At 42.0% G+C, this 26059-nt stretch overlaps 1 protein-coding gene and 1 pseudogene across 1 annotated transcript in view; both read left to right on the top strand.

The window, feature by feature from the left end:
* The window catches only part of barc (RRM1_TatSF1_like and RRM2_TatSF1_like domain-containing protein barc), a 129991-nt gene that overhangs the window by 50738 nt on the left and 53194 nt on the right, over positions 1–26059 (top strand). Inside the window, exon 3 of the mRNA XM_080277978.1 lies at positions 23405–23582. Within this exon, the coding sequence (XP_080134104.1) occupies positions 23405–23582 (178 nt within the window). The remainder of the gene's footprint in view (positions 1–23404; positions 23583–26059) is intronic.
* Positions 13803–13920, top strand: LOC145406919 (5S ribosomal RNA; annotated as a pseudogene).

The following is a 26059-nucleotide window of genomic DNA, read 5'->3' on the forward strand; positions in this document are numbered from 1 at the left end:
GAGTGTAATGCTGTGTTGTAATGAAGCCTGGGCAGTAAAGGAAGAGGATATTCGTAGGTTCTAATGTACAGGAACGAAATGATTAAGTGGATGTGCAGTGCAGTCTTTGAATGCAAGGCCTAGGGGGCCAGGTTTATGGTGGGAAAGCTAAGAGGCAGGATGGGACTGGAGCGTATTGTTGATGTGATGGGGAGAGGTAGATTGAGGTGGTTTGGGTATGTGGAGAGGACGGGGGATGGCAGTTGGGTGCAGAAGTGAGAAGCGTTAATGTTAGGAATGTTAGGGGCAGGGATGGGGTCAAATACAAGAGACCATATACAAATATCAATACAAATACACTGCTTTGCCAAGAGGCAAATATAAATACAGATACAATTACTGTATTGATTTTACTGTATATGCAAGTACAAATACAAATAGCTACTTGATTAGTGTACTTAACTGCATTTGAAGTAGTTGTGGCATCAAATACAAGTACAGTACAAATACAGATAGCCATGAAACTTTTGACACGCAGGTACAGTTACAAATACAACTACTGAATTGACTTTACTGTATTTGCAAGTACAACTACAAGTACAAATACATATTTGGCTCCATCCCTGGTTAGGGGTAGGGTTGCAAGAGGTATACCAAAAAAGACCTGGGACGAGGTCATTGAGTGTGACCTCAGGGATAAGGGACTGAATAGGGAGGCTGCCAGAAATCGAGCTGCATGGAGAGCTGCCATTAGGTGACCAAGGCTGATGCATGCAAGCATGCTGGGGCCTTTCTAAATGAAACAAAACAATATTCTATACTGTATACAGTAAAGTCTCGTTTATACAACAATCTTTCAATTGGATAATGCGATTAATCAAAGGTTTTGCGAATTGCCGTAATTCTCAGTTCAATTTACTGAAGAAATCTGAGATCCAGCCAACAAACTTAGCGGGCTCATTTTGTGCCATCAGCGATAGTTTGCAATGCTTCCACTAGGGTGAGCGTTGGGCCGCCAGCCATATTTACATTGTACTTGGATGTGACCTGCATGATCTTATGTATTTATCACTGATAAATGTCACGACGGTTCCTCTCAAAGTGAACCAAAATGGTGGAAACAAGAAAATAAGAGTTGTACTGTATATTATATGTGTATTATGTATTATATGTGCAACTTCTGTGATGATGGGGGTGTATTTTCGTAAGTACAGGTATGTACAGTATTGTGTATTATTATATTCTTTTACACATAAAATCAATTACTGTGTTTCATGGTATATTAAATGTGGTACAGTGAAAGACGCTCCCTGATTCTGGAAGGGCAGTTTTGAGAAAAAAAGTATGTCTCGACCAAGACTGCAGAAAGGTTGCTCGATATGAGTAGTTTTCACTCAAATACACACTCACCTCTCAAAATCTCTATTCAGTACTGTATATCTGTCTTTGGCTCCTTTATTTTTATGTAAAAGAAGGGTACAAGACAAGAAAACAAACAAACAACCCCATCCTTACAGAAGGTTACTTCGTTCCATGACACCATCTTAACACTTTATGTCTATGAAGTCCACCTTTTCAGAATCTGTTTCAGTACTGTATGTGTCTTTGGTTTCTTTATTTTTATGTAAAAGAAGGGTACAAGCCAAGAAAACAAACAAACAACCCCTTCCTTACAAAAAGTTATTTTGCACCACAACTCCATTTTAACATTATGTTTGTGAAGTCTGACATTTTTGCCAAATGGAATTTCAATCATTCTGCTAGACTGGTCTTAAAAGTGGTAAAAATCCGTCAGATTAGGGAAAATCAACTGAAAAACCCACCAGACAGGACTTTAAAAAATGCTAGATGAGTAAAAGTATATAAAACTTCCCACTAGATTGGTTTTAAAACCTCCAGATTTAACAGGAAAACCACAAAACTAACAGCACTGAGTCTGATTCGTTTTGTACAGTAATTTGAGACAATGTTCATCTTCATTAAAGTATAATAAATATGTATCAGTATAGACATATATACTGTATTATTTTTCATTAAATGAACTTAAAACAGCAAAACTCTATGAAACCTGTTGTTTCATTCATTTAAAAATATGTATAGGCCATTAAAAGTAGGAATACACTTTATCTCCAAATCAAATGCCTGCATGTACTGTATATTACAGTCACAGACAATGCAAACAGATTTTCAAAAATCAATTACAAGGAATGTTTACAGCATTTTATTTACCTTAAAAGTACCCTGTACTAGTCAGATTCGTGTCCCACACCTCTGGTGTTATGGTATTTTCCCACATTCAATCTCGACTCAGTGTCATGTGAGACTACTGTAACTTGCTTCTGATGTCTCATTACCATCATCCACTCACTTGATGTAGTGCTGCCTACTTCCTTAGCTTTTATCATTCTTTTTCTGTGCCTGCCCTTCTCTCTTCCTATTTCTCCTATCTTTCCTGTCACTTCTTATTCCTTTTCTTTTCTTTACAGGTGGCTTTACATTGAGTGACAAGCCAAATGGTTTCCTGTAAGCCAAGAAACCATTTACAACGCTGGGTGGTAACCATATAACCAAACCATATGTGCTCCCTACGTGTCAACAAGTGGGTTGGTGGAGGGTTGGTGCCCCTCCCTGTAAAACAACTGACTCGGTGTCAAATAGCCACCCTTTACGGGATTATGGTGTCTGGCAATAAATAGATAGATAGACAACACATTCACTTCCTAAGGGGAAAATGATATCCTTAAACAAACCAAATGAAATGTGACACGAGTCTTTTCTGCTCAGCAAACATGCTCCTAAACACTACTTCATTGCCATCACTAATTATGCACTCTCATTAAGCCCTGAATATCTCCACAATAATAATAATAATTAAGAATAAAATAAATGTAGCGCTTGCATGTACACACTAAACAAAAAGCAAATTAAAATGTTTTACAACTGACCACCATTTGGTGGTGGTCAGAATCAAGGTCCAAATGAAATAGAAATACAGAAGGGAAGGACAGGAGGAAGTAGTTCATACAGGGAGAATGGGAAGGTTACAAGAGGATGGAAAAAAGGCTTAATATAAGAGGGAAGTGGAGGAGCGATTGGGTAAATATGGATTGGAGCAGATGGAGGATGTGGAAGGTGTGTGCAAGATATTCACAGAAGAAATCTGTGCAGCATGTGAGGTGGTGTGTGGAGTGAAGAGAAGACAAAGGGAAGTGCAGGGAACAGCATGGTGGAATGAAGAGGTGAGAGAGGCTGTGGCACAAAAGAAGAAAGCACATAGTGAGTGGATGAGAAATAGGGGCGTGGAAGAAGTTCAGAGACAGAAGAGAGAGTTATATGTAGAGAGGAAGAGAGAAGTGAAAAGATTAGTAAGAGAGAGTAAGAAGAGAGTGGATGAGGAATTTGGAAGGAATTTAAGTGTAAAGTGGAGAAAATGTAAGAAAATGTTCTGGAAGAGGTAAAGCAAGTTAGGTTGCCAAAGAAGTTAGTTGGGGAGTGAAAGATAAAAATGGTAGATTACTAGTGGAGAAGGGAGAAAAAGTGAGCCGATGGAGAGAACACTTTAAGGAATTGTTGAACATAGAGAATGAAAGTACCGGTAATGCGAGTGTAAGTGGCTGGGGAATGGCTGGGAGATGGAGGGATGTGAGAAGAGAGGAAGAAATCAGTAGGATGGAAGTTGTTGAAGCTATGCAGAAAATTAAAATGGGGAAAGCCCCAGGAATCGATGGAGTGTGTAGTGAAATGCTGAAGCATGGGGGAGAGATAGTAGTAGAATGGATGTGGAAGATATGCGGATTGGCCTTGGATGAAGGTTCCCAGAGGATTGTAAGTTGTTTAGTTTAGTTTTTGAAGGCTCCAACATGCTTTCATGCATCGGCCTTGGTCACCTAATGGCAGCTCTTCATGCTGCATGATCTGTGGCAGTCTCCCTGTTAAGACCCTTAACCCTGAGGTCACACTTAATGACCTCGTCCCACATCTTTCTTGGTCTACCCCTTTCCACCCCACCGCTAATATTAACACTTCTTACGTTCTGCACCCAGTTATCATCCCCCATCCTCTCCACATGCCCAAACCATCTCAATCTACCTCTCCTCATCACAGCACCAATACACTTCAGTCTCATCCTACCTCTCAACTCTTCCATCGTAAACCCAGCCCCCGCATCCCTGTGAATATCCTCTTCCTTTACTGCCCAGGTCTTACTACCATACAGCATCACACTCCTAACACATGCTGCATCCAAAGACCTCTTGGCACATAGGGAGAGCCCTCTCAGTGTCAGGGGAGGCAACAGCTCCCTGAACTTCTTCCAACCACTTTTCACCCTAGCCACAGAGCTAGCTCCAGCCCCACCTCCAGCACATGTCTCCCAAATAACAAAACTCTTCCACACACTCAAGAGACTCACCAGCAAGTTCAATCCTGCACGCCTGACAATCTCCACCTGCTCTCCCTGAAATGCCGCACACACAAAATCAGCATTATCTTGCGGTCTACCTCTAATACCACTACATCTCTTGTGCACCCATTTATTGTAAACACTGCACTAGATGGAATTACTTCCCATGCACTTGTGGTAAACTGCACATGGCCACACTCCCTCTTCATTGACTGTACTGCCACCAACCCTAGATATCACCACTTTTGTTTTATCTGCATTTACTCTTAAGCCCTTGTGCCCCATACCATCTCTCCACTCCTAAGTCTTTCCTCTGCCTCCCTTTCATTCTCAGCAGTCAACACCAAATCATCAACCTGCAACATCTCCCACGGGAGTCTGCTTCTGAAGTCACGGGAGAGGGCTTCAAGTACCATGATAAACATGGGACTCAAAACGGACCTGTGATGCACATGAATATTCACGGAAAACTCATCACTCAAATCTCCATTCACTCTTACCTGGGTGCGAGCACCCACATACATGGCCATAACCACCCTAACCAGCCACTCCTTCAACCCAAGCTTTCTCATTGCCCACTTCACCACCTCTCTAGGGACTCTGTCAAAGGCCTTTTCCAAATCAACAAAAACAAAGTACAGATCCCTTTTCTTCCCAGTGTATTTTTCCTGAAGCTGTCGAACAATGAATGTGGCATCTGTGGTCCCCTTGCCTGGCATAAACCCAAACTGCATCTCATCTATATTCACTCTCTCTAATCATACCTTGTAGAACCCTCTCCATTACCATCATTATATGATCTAAAAGCTTTATACCTCTATAATTTCCTCTTTCCAGGGTATCATCCTTCCCTTTGTACACATAATTACACTCTTCAACCAATCACCTGGGACAACACACTCATATATAATCATATTTATCAGGTCAGTGACTAGCCTCACTCCTGTATCTCCTGAGGCCTTCAACATTTTGACAGTCAATCCAGACACACCTGTTGCCTTCCCCACCTGCATCCTGCCTATTGCCTCACTCACAGTGGCAGTGTCAATCAAAGGCCAAGGGCCAAACACTGGATCTGCTGGCTCCAAACCTTCCCTGTCTTAGTCAAACTCCTCATTCAACAACCAGCTATAATGCTTTCACCATGTATCTCTAATATCCTCAGTGGTCACCACTACCCTTCCTTCATCATTCTTCACACATTGTTCACCTATAATATCTTGATTATCCCTCTTCATCTGATTTGCCGCCTTAAATATCATATTTTTCCTTTCCCCATGATTTAGGTTATCAAGTAGACGTCTCTGTGACTCACTTCTCCCTGTATACCTCTCTTCTAGCCCTATGCTTGGCAGCCAAGTATTCCTCTTTGTTACCACCCTTCTTCCATTCCCAGAAAAGCCTTCTTTTCTCCTTAACTGCAGCTTCTACACCCTCATCCCACCACCAATTACTTTATGTCTTGGTGGGCCTCTTGTCCAACCGAATATTACATCAGTAACTCTCAAGAGGTTGTTCTTGAGGGTTCTGTACTGTTCATTAATGGCTTTGTCTACAGCTCCCTGTTCAGCTACCACTCTCCTCATCTTGGTATAGAAGGCATCCCTTACTGCTTTGGTTTTCCAGCTTCCATATTTTCCTCCTAGGTACATACTGTAAATCCACTTTTTCATCACTCGTTCTGTATGCACCATATCACAAATCAATAGTTTGTGCTGCTGCACACACTCCTTGCTTCCTATAACTTAACACCCCTGTACAAAGGAAAAGGGGAAAAAGAAGTACAGTATGTGATAATCGCTGGGGCATTTGTCTTCTTAGCGTAATAGAAAAAAAGGGAAAAAGAAGTATGTGGTAATCATAGGGGCATTTGTCTTCTTAGTGTAATAGAAAAAGTATATGGCAGGATACTTATTGACAGAGTTAGGGAAATAACAGAGGATTTAGGTGGAGAAGAACAAGTAGGTTTTAGGAAGAGAAGAAGTTGTGTAGATCAGATATTTATGCTTAGATCTTTAGTGGAAAAGTTTCTAGAGAAGGGAAAGAAGGTGTATCCAGCCTTCATAGATTTGGAGAAAGCATATGACAGGGTGGATAGACAAGGATTGTGGAAAGTATTAACCCCTCTGGTACGCAATTCTCCAGTCTTGACAACCCCCCAGAATGCAAAAACAGGCCTGTTTTTTTACTTTCTCAAAGATGATAAGTTTTATAACCAATTTATAGAGCTTGAATACACACAACTGATTTCGCAAACCCCACCCTCCTAGACCCAATAGTTACCGAGCTGTGGTCCATCAAAGTTGATAATAGTTACCCGTCGCGGCCCAGGCGAGAAAGAAAATACACCACTCGCACCCGTTTTCATCCCAAAAATGCGTGCAAAAATCACCAATATCAATATTTTTTGGTGTTAATTTATGTTATAAACCCTTGTAAAGTGTTTAGAAAAAAATAAAATGGTCACAACCCCCCCCCCATATAAATAATAAAAATTACCCTCCCCTCCCCTTTTTTCCCTCCACCTTCCCCTCCCCTCTTTCCCCTCCCCTTTTTTCCCTCCACCTTCCCCTCCCCTCTTTCCCCTCCCCTCTTTCCCTTCCCCTTTTTCCCCTCCTCCTTCCCCTCCCCTTTTTCCCCTCCTCCTTCCCCTCTCCTCTTTCCCCTCCTCCCTCCCCTCCCCTCCCCTCCCGTCCGAGGTGTCAAGTCTAGCTCAGGAAAATAAAATTTCTTTTTCGAGTGGGTTTCGAATAGAGAGGTAGATATTTATATATATCTGAAAAAAAAGACACAAATATAAATAAATATCATTATTTGTAAAAGCAAAATAGCCTAAATTATTTTTACTTACTTTTCCTGCAGGTAGAGCAAAAACTATAAACAAATGATAAGGAGTGTACCATATGTTCGGATATCCCCCAAAACAAAGAAAAACAAATAAAACATAAAGTAATTGTGGTGTGCATATCTATATGCAAAGACACAAATAAAGTACAGGTAATGATGCAAAATGCACCATAAAGCGTAAAATTTATGCAAAATATTCGAGGTTGGGAGGGGTAAAGATATTCCTTTTCTAGGAGGTGGGGGGATGGGTGTGGGGGTGGTAAGGCCAGGAGGGGGTGTACGGGGATGGGGGGATGGGAGGAGACCGCCACCAGACACAACGGAAGGGCCCCAGTGGAGTACAGGGATGTGGAGGGAGAGTAGGGAGGAAATACCCTCCCCCCAGATGACTGGGGGGGGGGGAGGTGACATGGGGGGGATCCACATTGATGGGCTGGAGGTTGCATGAGAAGGGTGTGGGATGGGTGGTGGTGGTGGTAAGAATGGCAGAGAGGTAGGGTAGTAACAATGTAATGGGGTAGAGGAACGCTGCAATAGGGAGGTGGGGGGTATGCCCCCCACTGCCTGGATCCTTCCTCCCACAGCGGGGGTGGAGCGAGCTGCTTCCAACTTTTTGTGGAAGTTGCATGATTGACATTCACCATCCATTTAAAACATTATGAAAAAACGTTGATCGTCGAGCTTAGTACCGTAGGGGTTAATACAGTAGAGTTGCAGTTTAAGACAAAAAGAAACAACGATCTTACAATAACATGGGAATTTAATTTCTCCCATAATTACTTAATAGCACGGTAATTTCACTCAGTTGCACGAGAGAAACTGTGTGGGAAATGGGTACATTTAGGTATAGGATTTTCAGGTGAATGCAATTGTTTACAACTCTTGTGTTACGCTTTTGTCAGTCGCTGATTGGCTTCCTCAGCCCGACCTGATCCATGTGATCCATGTCCCATACCACCTGCCAGCCAACAGCCTGCTTCAGTGTTCTATGGATCGTTGGTGTGATGAGAAGTGTTTACAGTAAAACCTTGATATAACAGACTTCAATTGACCGGAATTCGCTTTTATCAGACACGAGGAGCTACCGGGGTAAATTCCTATATATTGGAAAAAGTCCGATAAAGCCAGAGGCAGTCCGGACTGCCTGACCACTTCAACTATGCTCACCACAATAAGGTAAATAAAGACACATTTATCAGTGTACAGCACAGTGTTATTATATATATTATACCATTTGATTAATGTAGTGAAGTTATAACACAGTACAGTACCACAATGGTAGTCAAAATACAGTAATCCCTCTACTATCCGATGTAATAGAGCCAAAGTTATGTCTGGAAAGTGGTCCCATCTGGAAAGTGGGTCCCTAGCTCCTGGACTGGTACTTAAGGACTCTAACCCAGCCTAACTTTGAAAGCCACCTAAATAACTCCCTACTGGACATGCATAGCACCTATTTAAACCTATTTAAGACCCTGTTCACACCAATAATGGACATAAAGCATGAAATAAATGAAAAGGAACCAAAGAATGAGGAATTAGAAGTGACTGTACCTCAGTCAGGGTACTTACAGCACGTTTGTGGACGGCTTTTCCAAGGTTTTGGCAGTGGTGAAAATGCTCTTGAAGCACGTACAATAATCCAATGTTGTGCTGCACTTAGTTCTTTGCACTGTGAGTTATAATTGTTTAACACTGCACATTGTTCTTAACTGCACCACGCCATTTTCAACCGCCAATTTGCACTCCACAGTTAATCCTTTGCACTCTAAATTCTAATTTCCTAACACTGCACAACACTGTAAATTTCCATGTGGTCTATTGGCAAGGTATTGCAGTTTATTCACTGTTTTTTCACAAAAAATGAGCACATGTGGCTCCCATTGCGATAGGCATCTACTCGCCATCGAAGTTAGGCAGTAACTGTTGGGAGTGTTGGTGACGGGGAAATAGAGTTGCCAGGTCGCAATGGCCACATTACCAAACTCCTCAATTTTCATTACCAAATTTAACTTTTTATTAACAAATTCGTAAAGCTAGCATTTATTCTTCACTAATTATATATCTATCTATCTATTGCCAGATGCCTCAATCCCGTTTGGGGTGGCCACAAACAAATCGCCTCAAAGTCGCCCTGTTCCCCGCCATTTCACTGCCCTGCTCCCAACTCACACCCCCCTCTCTCATATACCTCTCCACCCCATCCCTCCATCTCATCCTCGGCCTCCCCCTCCCTCTTCCCCCCTCCACCTCACTCACATACACTCTCTTTGTCAGTCTTTCACCCTCCATCCTCTCCACATGGCCAAACCACCTCAGTGTGTTCCTCATAACGCTTCCTATCACATCCACATCCACACCACAACGCTCCTTTATATCCTCATTCGTCAGCCTGTCTCTCCATGTGACTCCACAGGCTCCTCTCAAATAACTCATTTCCACTGCTCTTACTCTTGACATGTGTCCTTCCAACAAAGTCCAAGCTTCACTTCCATACGTTAGAGTTGGTATCACAATACTGTCATGTAGTAACTTTTTCACTTCCATGCTCACTTCCCTGTTTCTTATCACTGCTTTCAAAGAACCAGCAACCTTTCTTCCCTGCTGTACCCTTTCAAGCACTTCACCCTCCAAACCTCCATCCTTACTCATCACATTACCCAAGTACCTAAACGTACTCACATTTTCCAATTCCTCACCATCTAACCTCGCTGTACATTCACTGACTTCACCTCTCTCAAAGACCATCACTTTACTCTTCCCTACATTCACCTTTAGATTCCGTTTCTTACATACTCCCAAACTCATCCACCAAGCCTTGCAGCTTCCCTTCGTCTTCACTCAACAACACAGTATCATCTGCAAACAACAGTACAGGGAGTTTCCAAACACTATCCTCTCTCACCAGGGCCACTCCAACATCCACTACCCTACCTTGTACCTCTTTTATTACCCCATCCATGTACAGATTGAATAACCATGGAGACATGACACATCCCTGTTTCAACCCAGCTTTCAAAGAGAAAAATTCACTTAGTTCACCATCCACATGCACTGCAGCCTTCGCACCATCGTACATACTCTTCACAGCATTCAACAACTTCCCATCTACTCCATATATTCTTAACACTTTCCACAATCCTTGTCTATCCACCCTGTCATATGCTTTCTCCAAATCCATGAAAGCCGCATACAACTTCTTTCCCTTCTCTAGAAACTTTTCCACTAAAGATCTAAGAATGAATATCTGATCTACACAACCTCTTCCCTTCCTAAAGCCTCCCTGTTCTTCTCCAACTAATTCCTCTGTTCTTTCTCTAACTCTGTCAATAAGTATCCTACCATACACTTTTCCTATTATACTAAGAAGACAAATGCCCCTATGATTACCACACACTTCTTTTTCCCTTTTCCTTTGTACAAGGGAATAATTATACCTGACTTCCAATCCTCCGGGACTCTACCTTCCTCCCAGGCCAATCTGCACATCTTCCACATCCATTCTACTACTATCTCTCCCCCATGCTTCAGCATTTCACCACACACTCCATCAATTCCTGGGGCTTTCCCCGATTTAACTTTCTTCATTGCTTCCACACCTTCTATCCTACTGATTTCTTCCTGTCTTCTCACCTCCCTCCTTCTCCCAGCCATTCCCCAGCCACTTATACTCGCATTTCTTCCATCCTCTATGTTCAACAATTCCTTGAAGTGTTCTCTCCATCTGCTCACTTTTTCTCCCTTCTCCACTAGTAATCTACCATTTTTATCTTTCACTCCCCTGCTAACTTCACTTCCACCCTGTCTTACTCTTTTCACCTCTCTCCAGAACATTTTCTTACAATCCCTCCACTTTACACTCAAATTCCTTCCAAAGTCCTCATCCACTCTCTTCTTACTCTCTCTTACTAATCTTTTCACCTCTCTCTTTCTTTCTACATATAACTCTCTCTTCTGCCTCTCAACTTCTTCCACGCCCCTATTTCTCATCCATTCATTGTATGCTTTCTTCTTTTGTGCCACAGCCTGTTTCACCTCTTCAGTCCACCACGCTGTTCCTTGCACCCCCCTCCGTCTTCTCTTCCTTCCACACACCACATCACATGCTGCACATATTTCTTCTGTTAATATCTTACACACACCTTCCACGTCTCCCATCTGCTCCAATTCATATTTGCCCAATCATTCCTCCACTTCTCTCTTATACTCTGCCTTTTTCTCATCCTCTTGTAACCTTTCCACTCTCCTTCCAACTACTCCTTCCTCTCGTCTTTCCCTTCTTCTATTCCTCCATCTTACTTGCATTCTAATTCTGGCCACCACCAAGTAGTGGTCAGAAAGTCCACTCCCCCAACCTCTATACACTCTTGCATCCTTTACACATCTTCGCATCCTTTCATCCACACACACATAATCAATCAATGCCTTCCTTTCATTCAGTTCACCACCCACCCTTCTCATCACTCGCCATGTATACCTGTGGATCATTTTATGCCTGAAGAGGGTATTGGCTATCACCAACCCCCTCCCAGCACAGGTGTCCACTAATGCACTCCCATTCTCATCTATCTCAGCAGGCACACCCCACTCACCAACTATTCCATCCACCTTCACATTCCCAACTTTACCATTCATATCACCAATCAAAAACACTCTCTCATTCCTTCCAAACTTTTCCATGCACACTTCTACATTTGTCCAGAACTCTTCTCTCACTCTTCTAGCATGGTCTTGCATTGGTGCATACACACACACAGTCGGCCACATTTGTATTCCAACTTTCAGCTTTACCCACTCAATCCTTGACCCAACTGATCCATACCGTCTTATGCTCCTCTTCCATCTTTTACTCACAACTATACATACTCCTTCCTTTGCCCTCTCATTCTCACCTACTCCTGCACATATACCCCATCCATACTCCCATTCTCTCACACTTTCTCCTCGCCATTTGGTTTCAGTTATTCCACATACATCCACTTTCGCACCTTCAAGCACCTGGACAATCTATCTCTCTTTCACCTCATCATTCGCTAATTATATATACAAGTGGAAATACATGTAATCACTCTTCTCATAATTAACAGCATGTTGATTATTTTCATGCTATGTAGGCTAGCAGATTAATCAGAGAGAGCAAACAATCCACCATCTCCATCCTGTGTATCCTCATACATGTGAAAAATCCGTTTGGTAATGCATTATTCTGATTCATTACCAAACGAATTTTTCATAACGAAATTGGCCTACATTTGGTAGTGAAAAATACCAAGTGGAAACCCTGACAGGGGAGGGGGGAGGGGGGAAGAAGGAAGAGGTGAAGGGGCCGTGGTGTAACCCGGCTGTTCGGTGCCACGTGGCAATTTCAAATTATGTGTGGGAAAAAATTTGGAGTTTGAGGGGATTTTTTTATTTTTTTGGCCATTTTTGGGTTCCGAAGATCCAGGCCTGTATTGTCCGGTAAGTGGGGTGTCTGGAAAGTGGTCGTCCGGAAAGTATGGGGATTACTGTAGTTTAAAAACTATACTGGTACAGTACATGCGATCCAGACTAATGTTTGATACAGTATATCGGAAAAAGTCTGGATTAGCAGGGGGAAGTCCGGATGTCACTTTTATCAGAATTTCGCATTTTACGGAATGGTTTGGGCCCCAATTAGTCCATTATACTGAGATCTTAGTGTATTTGCTTATTTCTTTTCTCCTCATAGCCTCTCAGAACTCTGAGCACATTGTTCCAAACTTTATTTTAGTTATGCCTAAGCACTTAGCACCCTGGAAGTGCTGTGAACACAAGAGAAGCATTTATTCCAAAGGAAAATGTAAAGTTGTTGGACGAAGTGGCGTGTGGTGCGGAAGCTTAATTGCTAAAGATCATTTATATATACATATACCAGGAGTGCCAGCCCATTCTCACCACCACCACCACCACCACCTCGTTTCCCGCCTTCATCTTCGGACCCACAACCAAACACATCGACAACCGTTGAGTCTCTGTTAGACGTAAGTATGCTGCTGTCTCCAGTCTCCTGAGGTGGGTAGGCCACCATCACTGCACCGCACATTACCGGTCATTGCCCAGTTCCAGCAGGTTGAGGATGACCAGGACGAGTTCTTTGACCTCTGTTAGGCACTAGTGTTTGCCACTAGACCACACGGGACAACTTGCTGGAGGTTGCGGGTTACGAAGCCTGGCGGTGGTGCTCTGGGTGGTAAGTACCTCGAACGAATGTTTTTCGGCAGGTAGCTTTAGGTTTTTTCATTGTGTCCTTGGTGCTAAAATTTATTTAGGATATTCCTATGTGTGTTTTGAGGTCACGGTATGGCAGAATGACCCGAAAACAGTGCCAAAAATAGGAGAGATATTGTACATACAGTGGTGTTTAGGTAGGGTGTTTTTTGGTTTTCAGTGGTTTTTATGCATGGTTTTCTTGGTGTTGAAAATTATTTAGGATATTCCTATGTATGTTTTGATGCCAGAATAAACCAGTGACCTGAAAATACTACTAAAATAAGGAGAGGTATATACCGTACATATAGTAGTGTTTAGGTAGGATGTTTTTTGGTTTTCATTTTTTTTCGGCCTACCACGTTGAGTACACCGCTTCCCGTCCGATCAGCGAAGTTAAGCAACGTTGGGTCTGGTTAGTACTTGGATGGGTGACCGCCTGGGAACACCAGATGCTGTTGGCATCCCTACGTGTCAAGTGGGGTTGGTGGAGGATTAGTGCCCCTCCCTGTAAAACAATTAACTCTAAGCCCTTGGCCACCCCGTTTGGTATACATGGCGTCTGGCAATGATGATGATTTTTTTTTTTTTTTTTTTTTTTTTTTTCTTGGTGTTGAAAATTATTTAGGATATTTCTATGTATGTTTTGATGCCAGAATATGCCAGAATGACCTGAAAACAACTACCAAAATAAAGATGGGTACTGTACATACAGTAGTGTTTAGGTTGGGTGTATTTTTGGTATTCATTGGTTTTTCTGCATACAGTAGTTTTCTTGGTGTCTGCCATTACTTTTGATATGCCTATGTGTGTTTTGTTGTCTAAATATGCCTGAATGACCGGAAAACACTGCCAAATTAACCCGTGGATTGCGCATTACACTCAACCCTCGGCTATCACTCCCAATTGGTCCCGCTATGGCTGCGCTATAGCCGAAACCGTGATAGCCGAATTGAAGAACTTATGGTAATAATTCTAATTGGTGCCATGACCTCAATATTTACCCCTAAGATACCTTTTTTGTACCACATATTAATATATAATAGTCTAAAAATGAGCATGTTTTGTGATGTGATCACGATTCTTATAAATACCCCTCACAGTTGATTCATTGATGTTATGTTCTTCCCCACACTTCGCTTGGTCTCACCATTCCCTATAAGTTTCACATTTCCAGTTTATCTGCATAACATAGGTTCTTCCTCTTCTTTATTTCTCTGCCAGTTGCCGCAGCATTATGTTGGGTGATGGTAGGGGGACGGGGAGGGGGTACGTTGGCCATGGTCATATCATAAAAAAGGTTATTGTTCTCGCTATCACTGTTCATGGTCTGAGGGCGCGCACTTGAATGGTTTGGCGGGCAGGAGACTTGATCAGGCGGCCAATCAGTGCTCGGTTGGCGCTGATGTCACACGACCAATCATGGAGTGAAGCTTTTGTTGGCTGGGTGGAGCACTGGAGCCTGGCCTTTTTGAAATTTTCGAACATTTGCGGTGCGTGATAGCAGGCATTTAGTGCGTGATAAAGGTATTTGGGTAGTTTTTTATATAGGCGTGATAGCGAGATACGCTATAGCAGAACCCGTGATAGCCGAGGGTTGAGTGTACCTTTTTTTTTTTATCCCATCCTGTTGAGTGCAAAAAATGAAGGAAATTTTTTTTTGTTTTTTATTTATTATAAACTTGAAGATAAACATCCAGGGCATCATCTGGGGAAAAAAAAAGTCTCTCCGTCTGCGTAGGGCCATCCGTAAGTTTACGTAGGGGAGTAGTGAAAAAAAAAAAAGTTTTTGTTTATTATAAACTTGAAGATAAACAACCAGGGCATTATCTGTTGAAATGAAAAAAATCTCTCTCTCTCTCTTTCTCTGTCTTTGCATAACGCCATGCGTAAGTTTGCATAGGGGTCGGGTAGTTAAGGTTGATGCACGGCCAGCACAGCCTGAGCTGTGGCTCACAACACGACACTACCTAGCCTGGGCTGTGGCTCGCAATCCACGGGTTAAGCATAGGTACTGTAGGAATAAGTTTGGTATAGGTTGGAGGTGGGTATAGGTAGGGTCTGGGTGTGGTAGGGGAATAGTGTTCATTATCCGGACATGCCTTTGTCTCAATTATATCTGGATAATTGAAGGATTACTGTACAGTACTATAATTGGCAAAAAAGGCTGTCAAATTAACGATTACAGCAAAACACAGATTGATTAAAAAATAAATGCAGTAATCCCTCCACTATCCGATGTAATAGAGCCAAAGGCATGTCCAGGAAGTGGTCCCGTCCAGAAAGTGGGCACCTGCCTGCTGGACTGGTACTTAAGGACCCTAACCCAGCCTAACTTTGAAAGCCACCTAAATAACTCCCTACTGGACATGCATAGCACCTGTGTAAACCTATTTAAGACCCTATTCACACCAATAATGACATAAAGCATGAAATAAATGAAAAGGAACCAAAGAATGAGGAATTAGAAGTGACTGTACCTCAGCCAGGGTACTTACAGCACATCTGTGGCCACCTTCTTAAGGCTTTGTCAGTGGTGAAAATGCTCTTGAAGCACGTACAGTAATCCAGTGTTGTGCTGCACTTACAGTAATTCTTTGCACTGAGTTATAATTGTTTAACACTGCACATTGTTAATTTCACCACGCCAGTTTCAACCGCCAGTTTGCACTCCACAGTTAATCCTTTGCACTCTAAATTCTAATTTCTTAACGCTGCACAACACTGTAAATTCCCGTGTGGTCTACTGGCGTGGTATTCTGGTTTATCCACTGTTTATTCACACAAAAAACGAGCACATGTGGCATCCACTTGTGATCGAATTTAGGCAGTAACTGTTGGGAGTGTTGGTGACGGGGAAACAGAGTTGCCAGATCGCAACAGTCACATTACCAAACTCCTCAATTTTCATTAGCATATAACTGACCCCTCCAATTACAGACCAATAGCTTTCACATCTTCTCTTGGTAAGGTATTTGAAACTTTAATTAATAAGCACATTGTTAAACATCTTGAATCAAACAACTTAATTAGTGATAGACAATATGGTTTTCGCCACGAAAGATTCACCATTGACATACTCAATCTCTTAACTCATTCCATCCATCAATCAATTGATCTTTTTGGAGAAACTCATGCAGTAGCTCTTGATATCTCTAAAGCTTTCGACAGAGTATGGCACCGTTCCCTGCTGTCCAAACTCCCTTGCTATGGACTAACGTCTTTTGTTCCTTTGATTTCTTCTTATCTTAGTGACAGGAAAATAAGAGTAAAAGTAGATGATGTATATTCGAATTTCCACTCAATTAACGCCGGCGTGCCGCAGGGATCAATTCTGGCGCCAACCCTATTTCTGGTTCATATTAATGATCTCTTATCTGTCACTCACAATCCCGTTCACTCATATGCAGATGACTCAACACTACATAGTTCATTCACACTCAGACATCCATTTACAAAGTCTAATATCTCTACCTCTCAACTCAGTACAGCCATCTCCATAAATCAAGATCTAGCTACAATCAGTGAATGGGGACAAAACAACCTTGTCTCTTTTAATGCTAGTAAAACGAAATATATACAGTTTACTAATAGACAGATATTGCCAGATTCGTACATTACCTTCAGTGCTACTAATATTCCCATCTCCAAAAGTATTGAAATTCTTGGTGTCTCACTTAACAGTGCCCTCAGCTGGACCTCTCATGTCAGATCACTTGCTAAGGCCGCTTCAAAGAAACTTGGATTATTGTACAGAGTCCGTAATTTCTTCGCCGATGAGCAGTTAGCTATAATTTATAAGAGTCATGTGCGCTCTCAGCTTGAATATTGCTCACCCTTGTGGAATGATTGTGGACAGGTTGCATTGAGACAACTGGACAAAATTCAGAATAAAGCTGTTAGAATCATTAACAACCCTGCCATTACATATAAACTACCTCCCCTGCAAGTAAGAAGGAATGTTGCCTCCCTTGCATTATTTTACAGATATTTTTTTGGCAAGTGCTCAGACGAGGTTGCGTCCATGGTGCCGCCTCTCCATGCCTTCCCTCGTGCTACACGGGCATCTGGTAGCGCTCATGACTGGAATGTCACTCAACCATATTGCAGAACTTCTGCCTATCAGAATTCTTTCATTCCCCGAACTGCATCTCTCTGGAACTCGCTTCCCCAGAGTTGTTTTCCTCCAAATTTCAACCCACAACTGTTCAAGTCTAACTGTTACAGATATTTTATGAATGGAGGACACCAGTAGTCTGGTGCATGGATTATTTTTTTTTTCCCCCCTTTGTTTTTCCTTCCTCCGTTCTGTTATTTAAGAAAAAAAAAAAAAAAAAAAATTACCAAATTTAACTTTCATTACCAAATTTGTAAAGCTAGCATTTATTCTTCACAAATCATATATACAAGTGGAAATACATGTAATCACTCTCCTTATAATTAACAGCATGTTGATTATTTTCACGCTATGTAGGCTAGCAAATTAATCAGAGAGAGCAGGCAATCCACCATCTCCATCCTGTGTATCCTCATACATGTGAAAAATCCATTTGGTAATGCATTATTCTGATTCATTACCAAGCGAATATTTCATTGCCAAATTGGCCTACATTTGGTAGTGAAAAATACCAAATGGCAACCCTGACAGAGGAGGGGGGAGGAAGGAAGGGGTGAAGGGGCCATGGTGTAAACAGCTGTTTGGTGCTGTGCGGCAATTTCAAATTACGGGAGGGAAAAAAATCTTTTTCTTGGGGATTTTTTTCTTTTTTTAGCCATTTTTGGGATCTGAAGGTCCAGGTCTACAATGTCCAGTAAGTGGGGTGTCCAGAAAGTGGGCATCTGGATAGTATAGGGATTACTGTAAATAAAAGATTTAAGAGGTGCTAAAAGAAAGTTTGATAAATGTAACCTAAAAACGGTAATAATGAAATTTGCTATAAACCAAGTGTGCATGCACACCCACCCTCCCTTTTAGTTCTACCTTTGGAGAAGTATAAAAAACATATCGAGTAAAGCCAAAAACTTTTCATGAAGAAGTTGTACTAACATTGGTATTTCCTGAGGGTGTGGTAGAACTTGCTAGCCTCTAATACTGTAAGGCATATCAACTAAAGTGCTATTGAAAATATTCCACAAATCAGTCAGATACAGTATTTGAACATTAACCCGGCAAAAGATCTCTCTGACTCCACAGTTTGTAATCCATCTGGTTTCACATCCATATGTTGCAGGGATCACAGCTAGCTACAGAAGTTAGTCACAATACAATTTAGGGATGTTAAAAAAAAAAAAAAAAAAAAAAGCTAATGTATAGCAAGTAATTGAGGTAATACTGTATATCAAAGGAAATTAAATAAGCAAAAATTTAAGTGGACATAATAGTAAAAAGAAAAAAAAAAGGTACAGGGTGCCATAAAATGTGACTTATAATGGGGACTACTTGTGATGGTCTTACATTGTAGTGGTGGTGTTGCTGTTATTGTTTTTTGGGGGAGGTGGTGGCTGAATCAGTAGAGAGGTGGTCTGCAAACCTAATGGACCCGGCTTCGAATCCCAGGTGGGGCAGGAAACAGCTTAAGGATTTGAATTTTATAAAGCAGACTCTACTGATATACCATAAGTCCCACTGACATGTTGTAAAAATACCCCCCACTAATACCAGTATACTAGTCCTGTATGAGACAGCCCTAGCATTTATTCAGTATGGATGGTGGGTGCTAGTGCCAAAGTGGTGATATGTGTAGGTGTATGGTATGCAGGAGGACTATTGGGCTATGGGAGCAGGCTGTGAAGCCTGCTCAAAGTCGGACCAAAATGGGGAGAGGGGGTGGCTGTCACTGTGCAGACCCATCAAACATAAGCAAGTAACTAAGGGCTGTCCTGGGCAGTGAATTGAGCAGACCCATCAAACACAAGCAAGTAACCCTCCCTGTAGGGCTGTCCCATGTAGTAAACTTAGTTTCGCATTACATCACGGTAATGTACTGTACAGTAGTACTGTATATTTCAGTTATAAATACACTGTTCTACAGGCTAGTCAGTCTAATGTATGTTCCAAGAGATTCAAGCTGATGAACTATAACTGTTGAGACTAATGTGCTGTGACTGAATGAGGCTGGTGTTTTGTAGTTGATATTACTAGCTGTCCCCCCAAACACCACAGTTTTCCTTGCTGTATCAAGGTGCTGTCCACCGCAAATTGTAGTGTTTGGGGAAATAGTTATGTCAGTTATATTACATCAGCCCCATTCAGTTACAGTGCATCAGCCTCATCAGTTACAGAATGTCACCCACATCCAAAATAGTACATAAGCCACAATCACATGGTACATAGCCTAGATTGACTAACCTGCAGTATATTTTATACCTGTAATGTACAGTAAGACCTCACTATAACGGACTAATTAAGGCCCAAACCATTCCGAAAAATGCGAAACTCCGATAAAAGCGACAACCGAACTTCCCCCTGCTAATCTAGACTTTTTTCCGATATATGAGACATTGGTCCGGATCGCTTGAACAGTTTTTAAACTGTTTTGACTACCATTGAGGTACTGTACTGTGTTATAACTTCACTACATTAATCAAATGGTATAATATATATATATAATAATACTGTACTGTACACTGATGAACATGTCTTTTATTTACCTTATTGTGGTGAACATTGCTGAAGTGGTGAGGGAGTCCAGACTGCTTCTGGCTTTATCAGACTTTTTCTGATATATAGGAATTTAGTCCGGTAGCTCCTCGAGTCCGATAAAAGCGAATTCCAGTCTATTGAAGTCCGTTATATCGAGGTTGTACTGTACTGTTATACAGTATATTACTGGTACTTCATGATGTAATGTCAAACTGAAGAAATATTATGAAGTTACAGTAGACTCTCTGTATGCATGAGCACCGTATGCACAGATTTCTATACGTGGATGTAAAAGTCATTTTGAGGACATCATAGTAGTAAACTCTCGATTATCTGGTATAGTTCAACCAGCCCCCATGCTGGATATTACAGAACAGCGGATATTGTGTAGGTATCCCCAGTTGGCTATCGATTCGGCGTTGAGCTGGATAATGTGTCACTATCCGTCTCAATCCTCTAGCCTGTAAACATTCCTACAATATTACCCATGAGCAATGTTCACCACAATAAGTAAGACAGGGTGGAAGTGAAGTTAGCAGGGGAGTGAAAGATAAAAATGGTAGATTACTAGTGGAGAAGGGAGAAAAAGTGAGCAGATGGAGAGAACACTTTAAGGAATTGTTGAACATAGAGGATGGAAGTAATGCAAGTATAAGTGGCTGGGGAATGGCTGGGAGAAGGAGGGAGGTGAGAAGACAGGAAGAAATCAGTAGGATAGAAGTTGTGGAAGCAATGAAGAAAGTTAAATCAGGGAAAGCCCTAGGAATTGATGGAGTGTGTGGTGAAATGCTGAAGCATGGGGGAGAGATAGTAGTAGAATGGATGTGGAAGATGTGCAGATTGGCCTGGGAGGAAGGTAGAGTCCCGGAGGATTGGAAGTCAGGTATAATTATTCCCTTGTACAAAGGAAAAGGGGAAAAAGAAGTGTGTGGTAATCATAGGGGCATTTGTCTTCTTAGTATAATAGGAAAAGTGTATGGTAGGATACTTATTGACAGAGTTAGAGAAAGAACAGAGAAATTAGTTGGAGAAGAACAGGGAGGCTTTAGGAAGGGAAGAGGTTGTGTAGATCAGATATTCATTCTTAGATCTTTAGTGGAAAAGTTTCTAGAGAAGGGAAAGAAGTTGTATGCGGCTTTCATGGATTTGGAGAAAGCATATGACAGGGTGGATAGACAAGGATTGTGGAAAGTGTTAAGAATATATGGAGTAGATGGGAAGTTGTTGAATGCTGTGAAGAGTATGTACGATGGTGCGAAGGCTGCAGTGCATGTGGATGGTGAACTAAGTGAATTTTTCTCTTTGAAAGTTGGTTTGAAACAGGGATGTGTCATGTCTCCATGGTTGTTCAATCTGTACATGGATGGGGTAATAAAAGAGGTACAAGGTAGGGTAGTGGATGTTGGAGTGGCCCTGGTGAGAGAGGATAGTGTTTGGAAACTCCCTGTACTGTTGTTTGCAGATGATACTGTGTTGTTGAGTGAAGACGAAGGGGAGCTGCAAGGCTTGGTGGATGAGTTTAGGAGAGTGTGTAAGAAACGGAATCTAAAGGTGAATGTAGGGAAGAGTAAAGTGATGGATGTGGATGTGATAGGAAGCGTTATGAGGAACACACAGAGGTGATTTGGCCATGTGGAGAGGATGGAGGGTGAAAGACTGACGAAGAGAGTGTATGTGAGTGAGGTGGAGGGGGGAAGAGGGAGGGGGAGGCCGAGGATGAGATGGAGGGATGGGGTGGAGAGGTATATGAGAGAGGGGGGTGTGAGTTGGGAGCAGGGCAGTGAAATGGCGGGGGACAGGGCGACTTGGAGGCGATTTGTTTGTGGCCATCCCAAACGGGATTGAGGCGTCTGGCAATAGATAGATAGATAGATAAATGATTAAACTCAAAAATTAAGTACAATACAGCACTGTATTTATACAGTGCATTTAGTACAGTAATACAGTGTAGTGCATAATATAATCTTAGTCATACTATACCCACCTAGTGTTGGCATCATTGGAGGGTAGGGTAGTAACACCTTGCAGTATTGTGCACATAATCCCTTGTGGTCTAGTAGCAAGTGGCTCCCACGGAGCACTGAGGAGCCTCAAGGTTAGTTACAACATTACAGCAATGAGTGAGGCACGTGGGGCCATAGGCAAAGTTACAGCACTGGAAAGTGGGCACCATGTAAGTCACAAAATCACAATGTACATATATGTCCGTGCCATACAGTAGCCAGAACACTAGGGCATGAAACATTGAGGGGCCACAAGGTTGGTCACTGCACTATCGCAATGAGCGAGGCATGGGAGGCCACAGACTAAGCCACAGCATTAAGATTTAGCCACTACGTGGGTCACAGGAGCAGAGCGCACAGATACGCCCTCATTATATGATGTCCACTGGAGAGAATAAGAGAGTGATGGTAGGCTCAGTGCGCAGGGTGGGCTGCTCCTGCACTGCGTTGTGGTTGGCTGGCGAGTTGCGGGGTTTTCGCACCGGCCGATGGGGTCCTGCTTCTGAGCCAGATGATATGCCTCACTGTTGTAAAATGCAAAGGACCAACTATTGCTTCCTGTTTTGGCACCAGATAATGTTTTAATAGAGCTGAGCATAAAGCAGCGGATATTGTGTTGGGCCGGATATTGCGATGATGGATAGTTGAGAGTTTACTGTACTGGGAAAAGTACTCCAAATGCAAAGCGTTTTGCTGTGCTTTATTCTTATTTCATCCCTGACTGTTGAAACGGCCCACACAACTATTCTCTCCCACCCCCCTCCACTTTTTTTTCCCCCTTTAAACTTCTTTAACATCACTGTCATGTGTCTTATTTACGTCCGTGCCATAGGTTGTACCCCTAGGAAAGATATCCCTACTCTATTTGGAGTCAAAAAGGGATCTTTAGTTGGCAAGTTGGAGTCAGGCTGGAGGGTTAATATACATGTTAGATTTTTATAATGGGGTATAGATCTCTGAGTGCACTGATTCCAAGTAGCCCGAACCTTAGGTTAACGCTTAACCCACCCATAAAGAGGATCTGCTATAGTTTAATCGTTTGATGTACCAGGTAGCCACTGTAAGAAGAGGTTATTGTAGTGCTGTATTGTGGGGGAATATCAGTGCTTCATTTTCTTGTCTTTAATATTTTCATTTAGTCACTTTGTTTACAGAAGAGGACAAAACAAGATTTTATTCCTCATTTGTACCTGCTCCAGTATATACAGTACATGAGTAAATGGATAAAAAAATGTTGGAGTATAATAAATTATGCAAAAATTATGAGTCTGTAATATTCTCATGCAACTGCATGTTGTTCAGGTTGATGAGGACTTCATGGCCACTTACCAGCTGTCCTATGGTTTCAATCCTGATGGCACCAAGAATGAGAACCCACTTAAGTTTGATGATGAGGAAGAGGAGGAACTTGAGGAGGCACAGAGGAAAGAGGAAGAAGCAAAGAAAGTCAGAGAGAAAGGAAAACAGAAGAAAAAGCCAAGTAAGTTAGTATACTGTGGCATGTTGTTTAAACCTGATGAAAATCCTTAAGTCCTTTCAGTTTAGTTGTTGCAATGTAGTCAGATATGTGAGTAATTTTGACTAGGAACTATGGAAGTTCATTTCTGCTTCATAACTATGGGTCATCAGTTTCCATGCAACCACAACTTCGTGTTCAAGTTGTGGACGTAGCACAGTTCAGTCAGGTAAACTTAGACTGACAACAGTACTGTATAGGACCTCGCACTTACATGATCTTATTACAACTCAGAAATGGCAAGGACCCTGAAATCGCATGAGACACCGTTCAATATGGTCATGCTAATATAATTGCAAATGTCAGGTAATTTAAGCTTTGGTCAATAATTGTTGGTTGGGGACAGATGCACCTGAGATTACAGTGGAAATCCCATTACAAGTATATGCAAACATATGTTATCACAGCATGTTATTTTGATCAGTAACCATGTGGCTCACTGGTAGTTTTTTTTTTCTCAAACGTGCTGAAAAGTGCATAGAGAAGATGAATTAAAAATGAAGAGCTCTGTAATATTTATAATATTTTAGTGATGCAGTGATTTTCAATAGTGTAGGCTGTATTTTTCTTTTAATTTCAGATTTTTCCTGAAATTTAAACTCGAGAATTATCATGTCAAATTACTAGTTTCACTACCAGACTTCTAGAGAAAAGTGAACTAACATTCTGTAGAAGAGAAGTTTTAATGTCTATTGAACGTGATATACTCCAGAAGAAGTATATTAGTGCTTAGTAAATTGGAAAAAATGTCAGGCCATCGTCACAGTTATCATTATACTAAGGTGGTAAGTGTGTGGGTGCAAACCAGAGGATTCATGTAAGATACCAAATTGGAGAAATGTCCTCAGGATTCACCATGCAGTTTTTGGTGCTACTGGCTAAATCATTGCCACCAGCAGTTTGAGCCCAGAGAAATTTATGGTATTGATCAATCCCATAGTGAAAAGGTTGGAAACAATTTTCATCATTCCCAGAATTTTTTTCTTTTTCTTTTTTAACTACCCAACTATTTTAATCAGACTACAGACAAGCTTTCCAGACTTTAAGCACCCTACCAATATTATTTGATGCAAATAATAGATAGTTGTGGTAGGTGAGGGCGCCCATCATCCACTCACTTAATGTAGCAGTACTCTGTTTTTGGGGTAGCTCTACTTTGAGTGGTAAGCCAAATGATTTCCTGTAAACCTGGAAATCATTGACAATGCTGGGTGGTAACCTCATAACTAACCAACGCGTGTTCCCTATGTGACAACAAGTGGGTTGGCAGAGGGTCAGTGCCCCTCCCCGGGAAACAACTAACCAAAAATACGAACAAGAATCCTCGGACCGGGACTGACCATCAGGTGACAAATGAGGACTGAACAAAGGACATAGTACAGTTTGTGACATGGCATGTAAGGGGTGCAAGTGATGAGGTGAAAGAGATGGAGATTGTCAAGGTGTTTGAGAGTGTAAAAGTGGATGTATGTGTATTAACTGAAACTAAATGGAGAGGTGAGAGTGTGAGAGAATGGGAGTATGGTTGGGGTATATGTGCGGAGTGGATGAGAATGAGAGGGCAAAAGAAGGAGTGTGTATTGTTCTGTCCAAAAGATGGAGGGAGAATATAAGAGAGTATGGATCAGTTGGCTCAAGGATTGTGTGGGTGAGATTGATAATTGGACTACTAATGTGGGTTATTGTGTGTGTTTGCGCCAGCGCAAGATCGTGCAAGCAGAGTGAAAGAAGAGTTCTGGACAAATGTGGAAGCATGCAAGAAAAAGTTTCAAGGGACTAGGAGAGTGTTTTTGAAGATATGAATGGAAAAGTAGGGAATGTGAAGGTGGATGGACTAGTTGGTGAGTGGGGTGTGCCTGCAGAAGTGGATGACAGTGGCAGTGCTCTAGTGGACATTTGTGTTGGAAGGGGGTTGGTGATAGCCAACTCTCTCTTCAGACACAAAATGATCCACAGGTGTACATGGCAAGTGATGAGAAGGATGGTGGTGAACTGAATGAATGGAAGGCAGTGATTGATTATGCGTGTGTGGATGATAGAATGAGGAGTGTAATGGATGCAAGAGCATGTAGAGGTTGGGGGAGTGGATCTTCTGACCACAAATGTGATGGTGGCAAAAGTCAACGATCAAATTAAATGGAGGAATAGAAGAACGGAAGGACAGGAGGAAGTAGTTCACGCTAGTAAGATAGAAAGGTTACAAGAGGATGGAAAAAAGGGAGAATATAAGAGAGAAGTGGAGGAGCAATTGGGTAAATATGATATGGAGCAGATGGGGAACGTGGAAGGTGTGTGCAAGATATTCACAAAAGAAATCTGTGCAGCACCTGAGGTGGTGTGTGGGGTGAAGAGAAGACGAAAGGGAGCTGAAGGAACAGCATGATAGAATGAAGAGGTGAGATATGCTGTGGCACAAAAGAAGAAAGGATGTAGTGAGTGGA

Source organism: Coenobita brevimanus, chromosome 71, assembly GCF_032717465.1.
Source record: "Coenobita brevimanus isolate Jiangsu-jjx chromosome 71, ASM3271746v2, whole genome shotgun sequence".
NCBI classification, from domain to species: domain Eukaryota; kingdom Metazoa; phylum Arthropoda; class Malacostraca; order Decapoda; family Coenobitidae; genus Coenobita; species Coenobita brevimanus.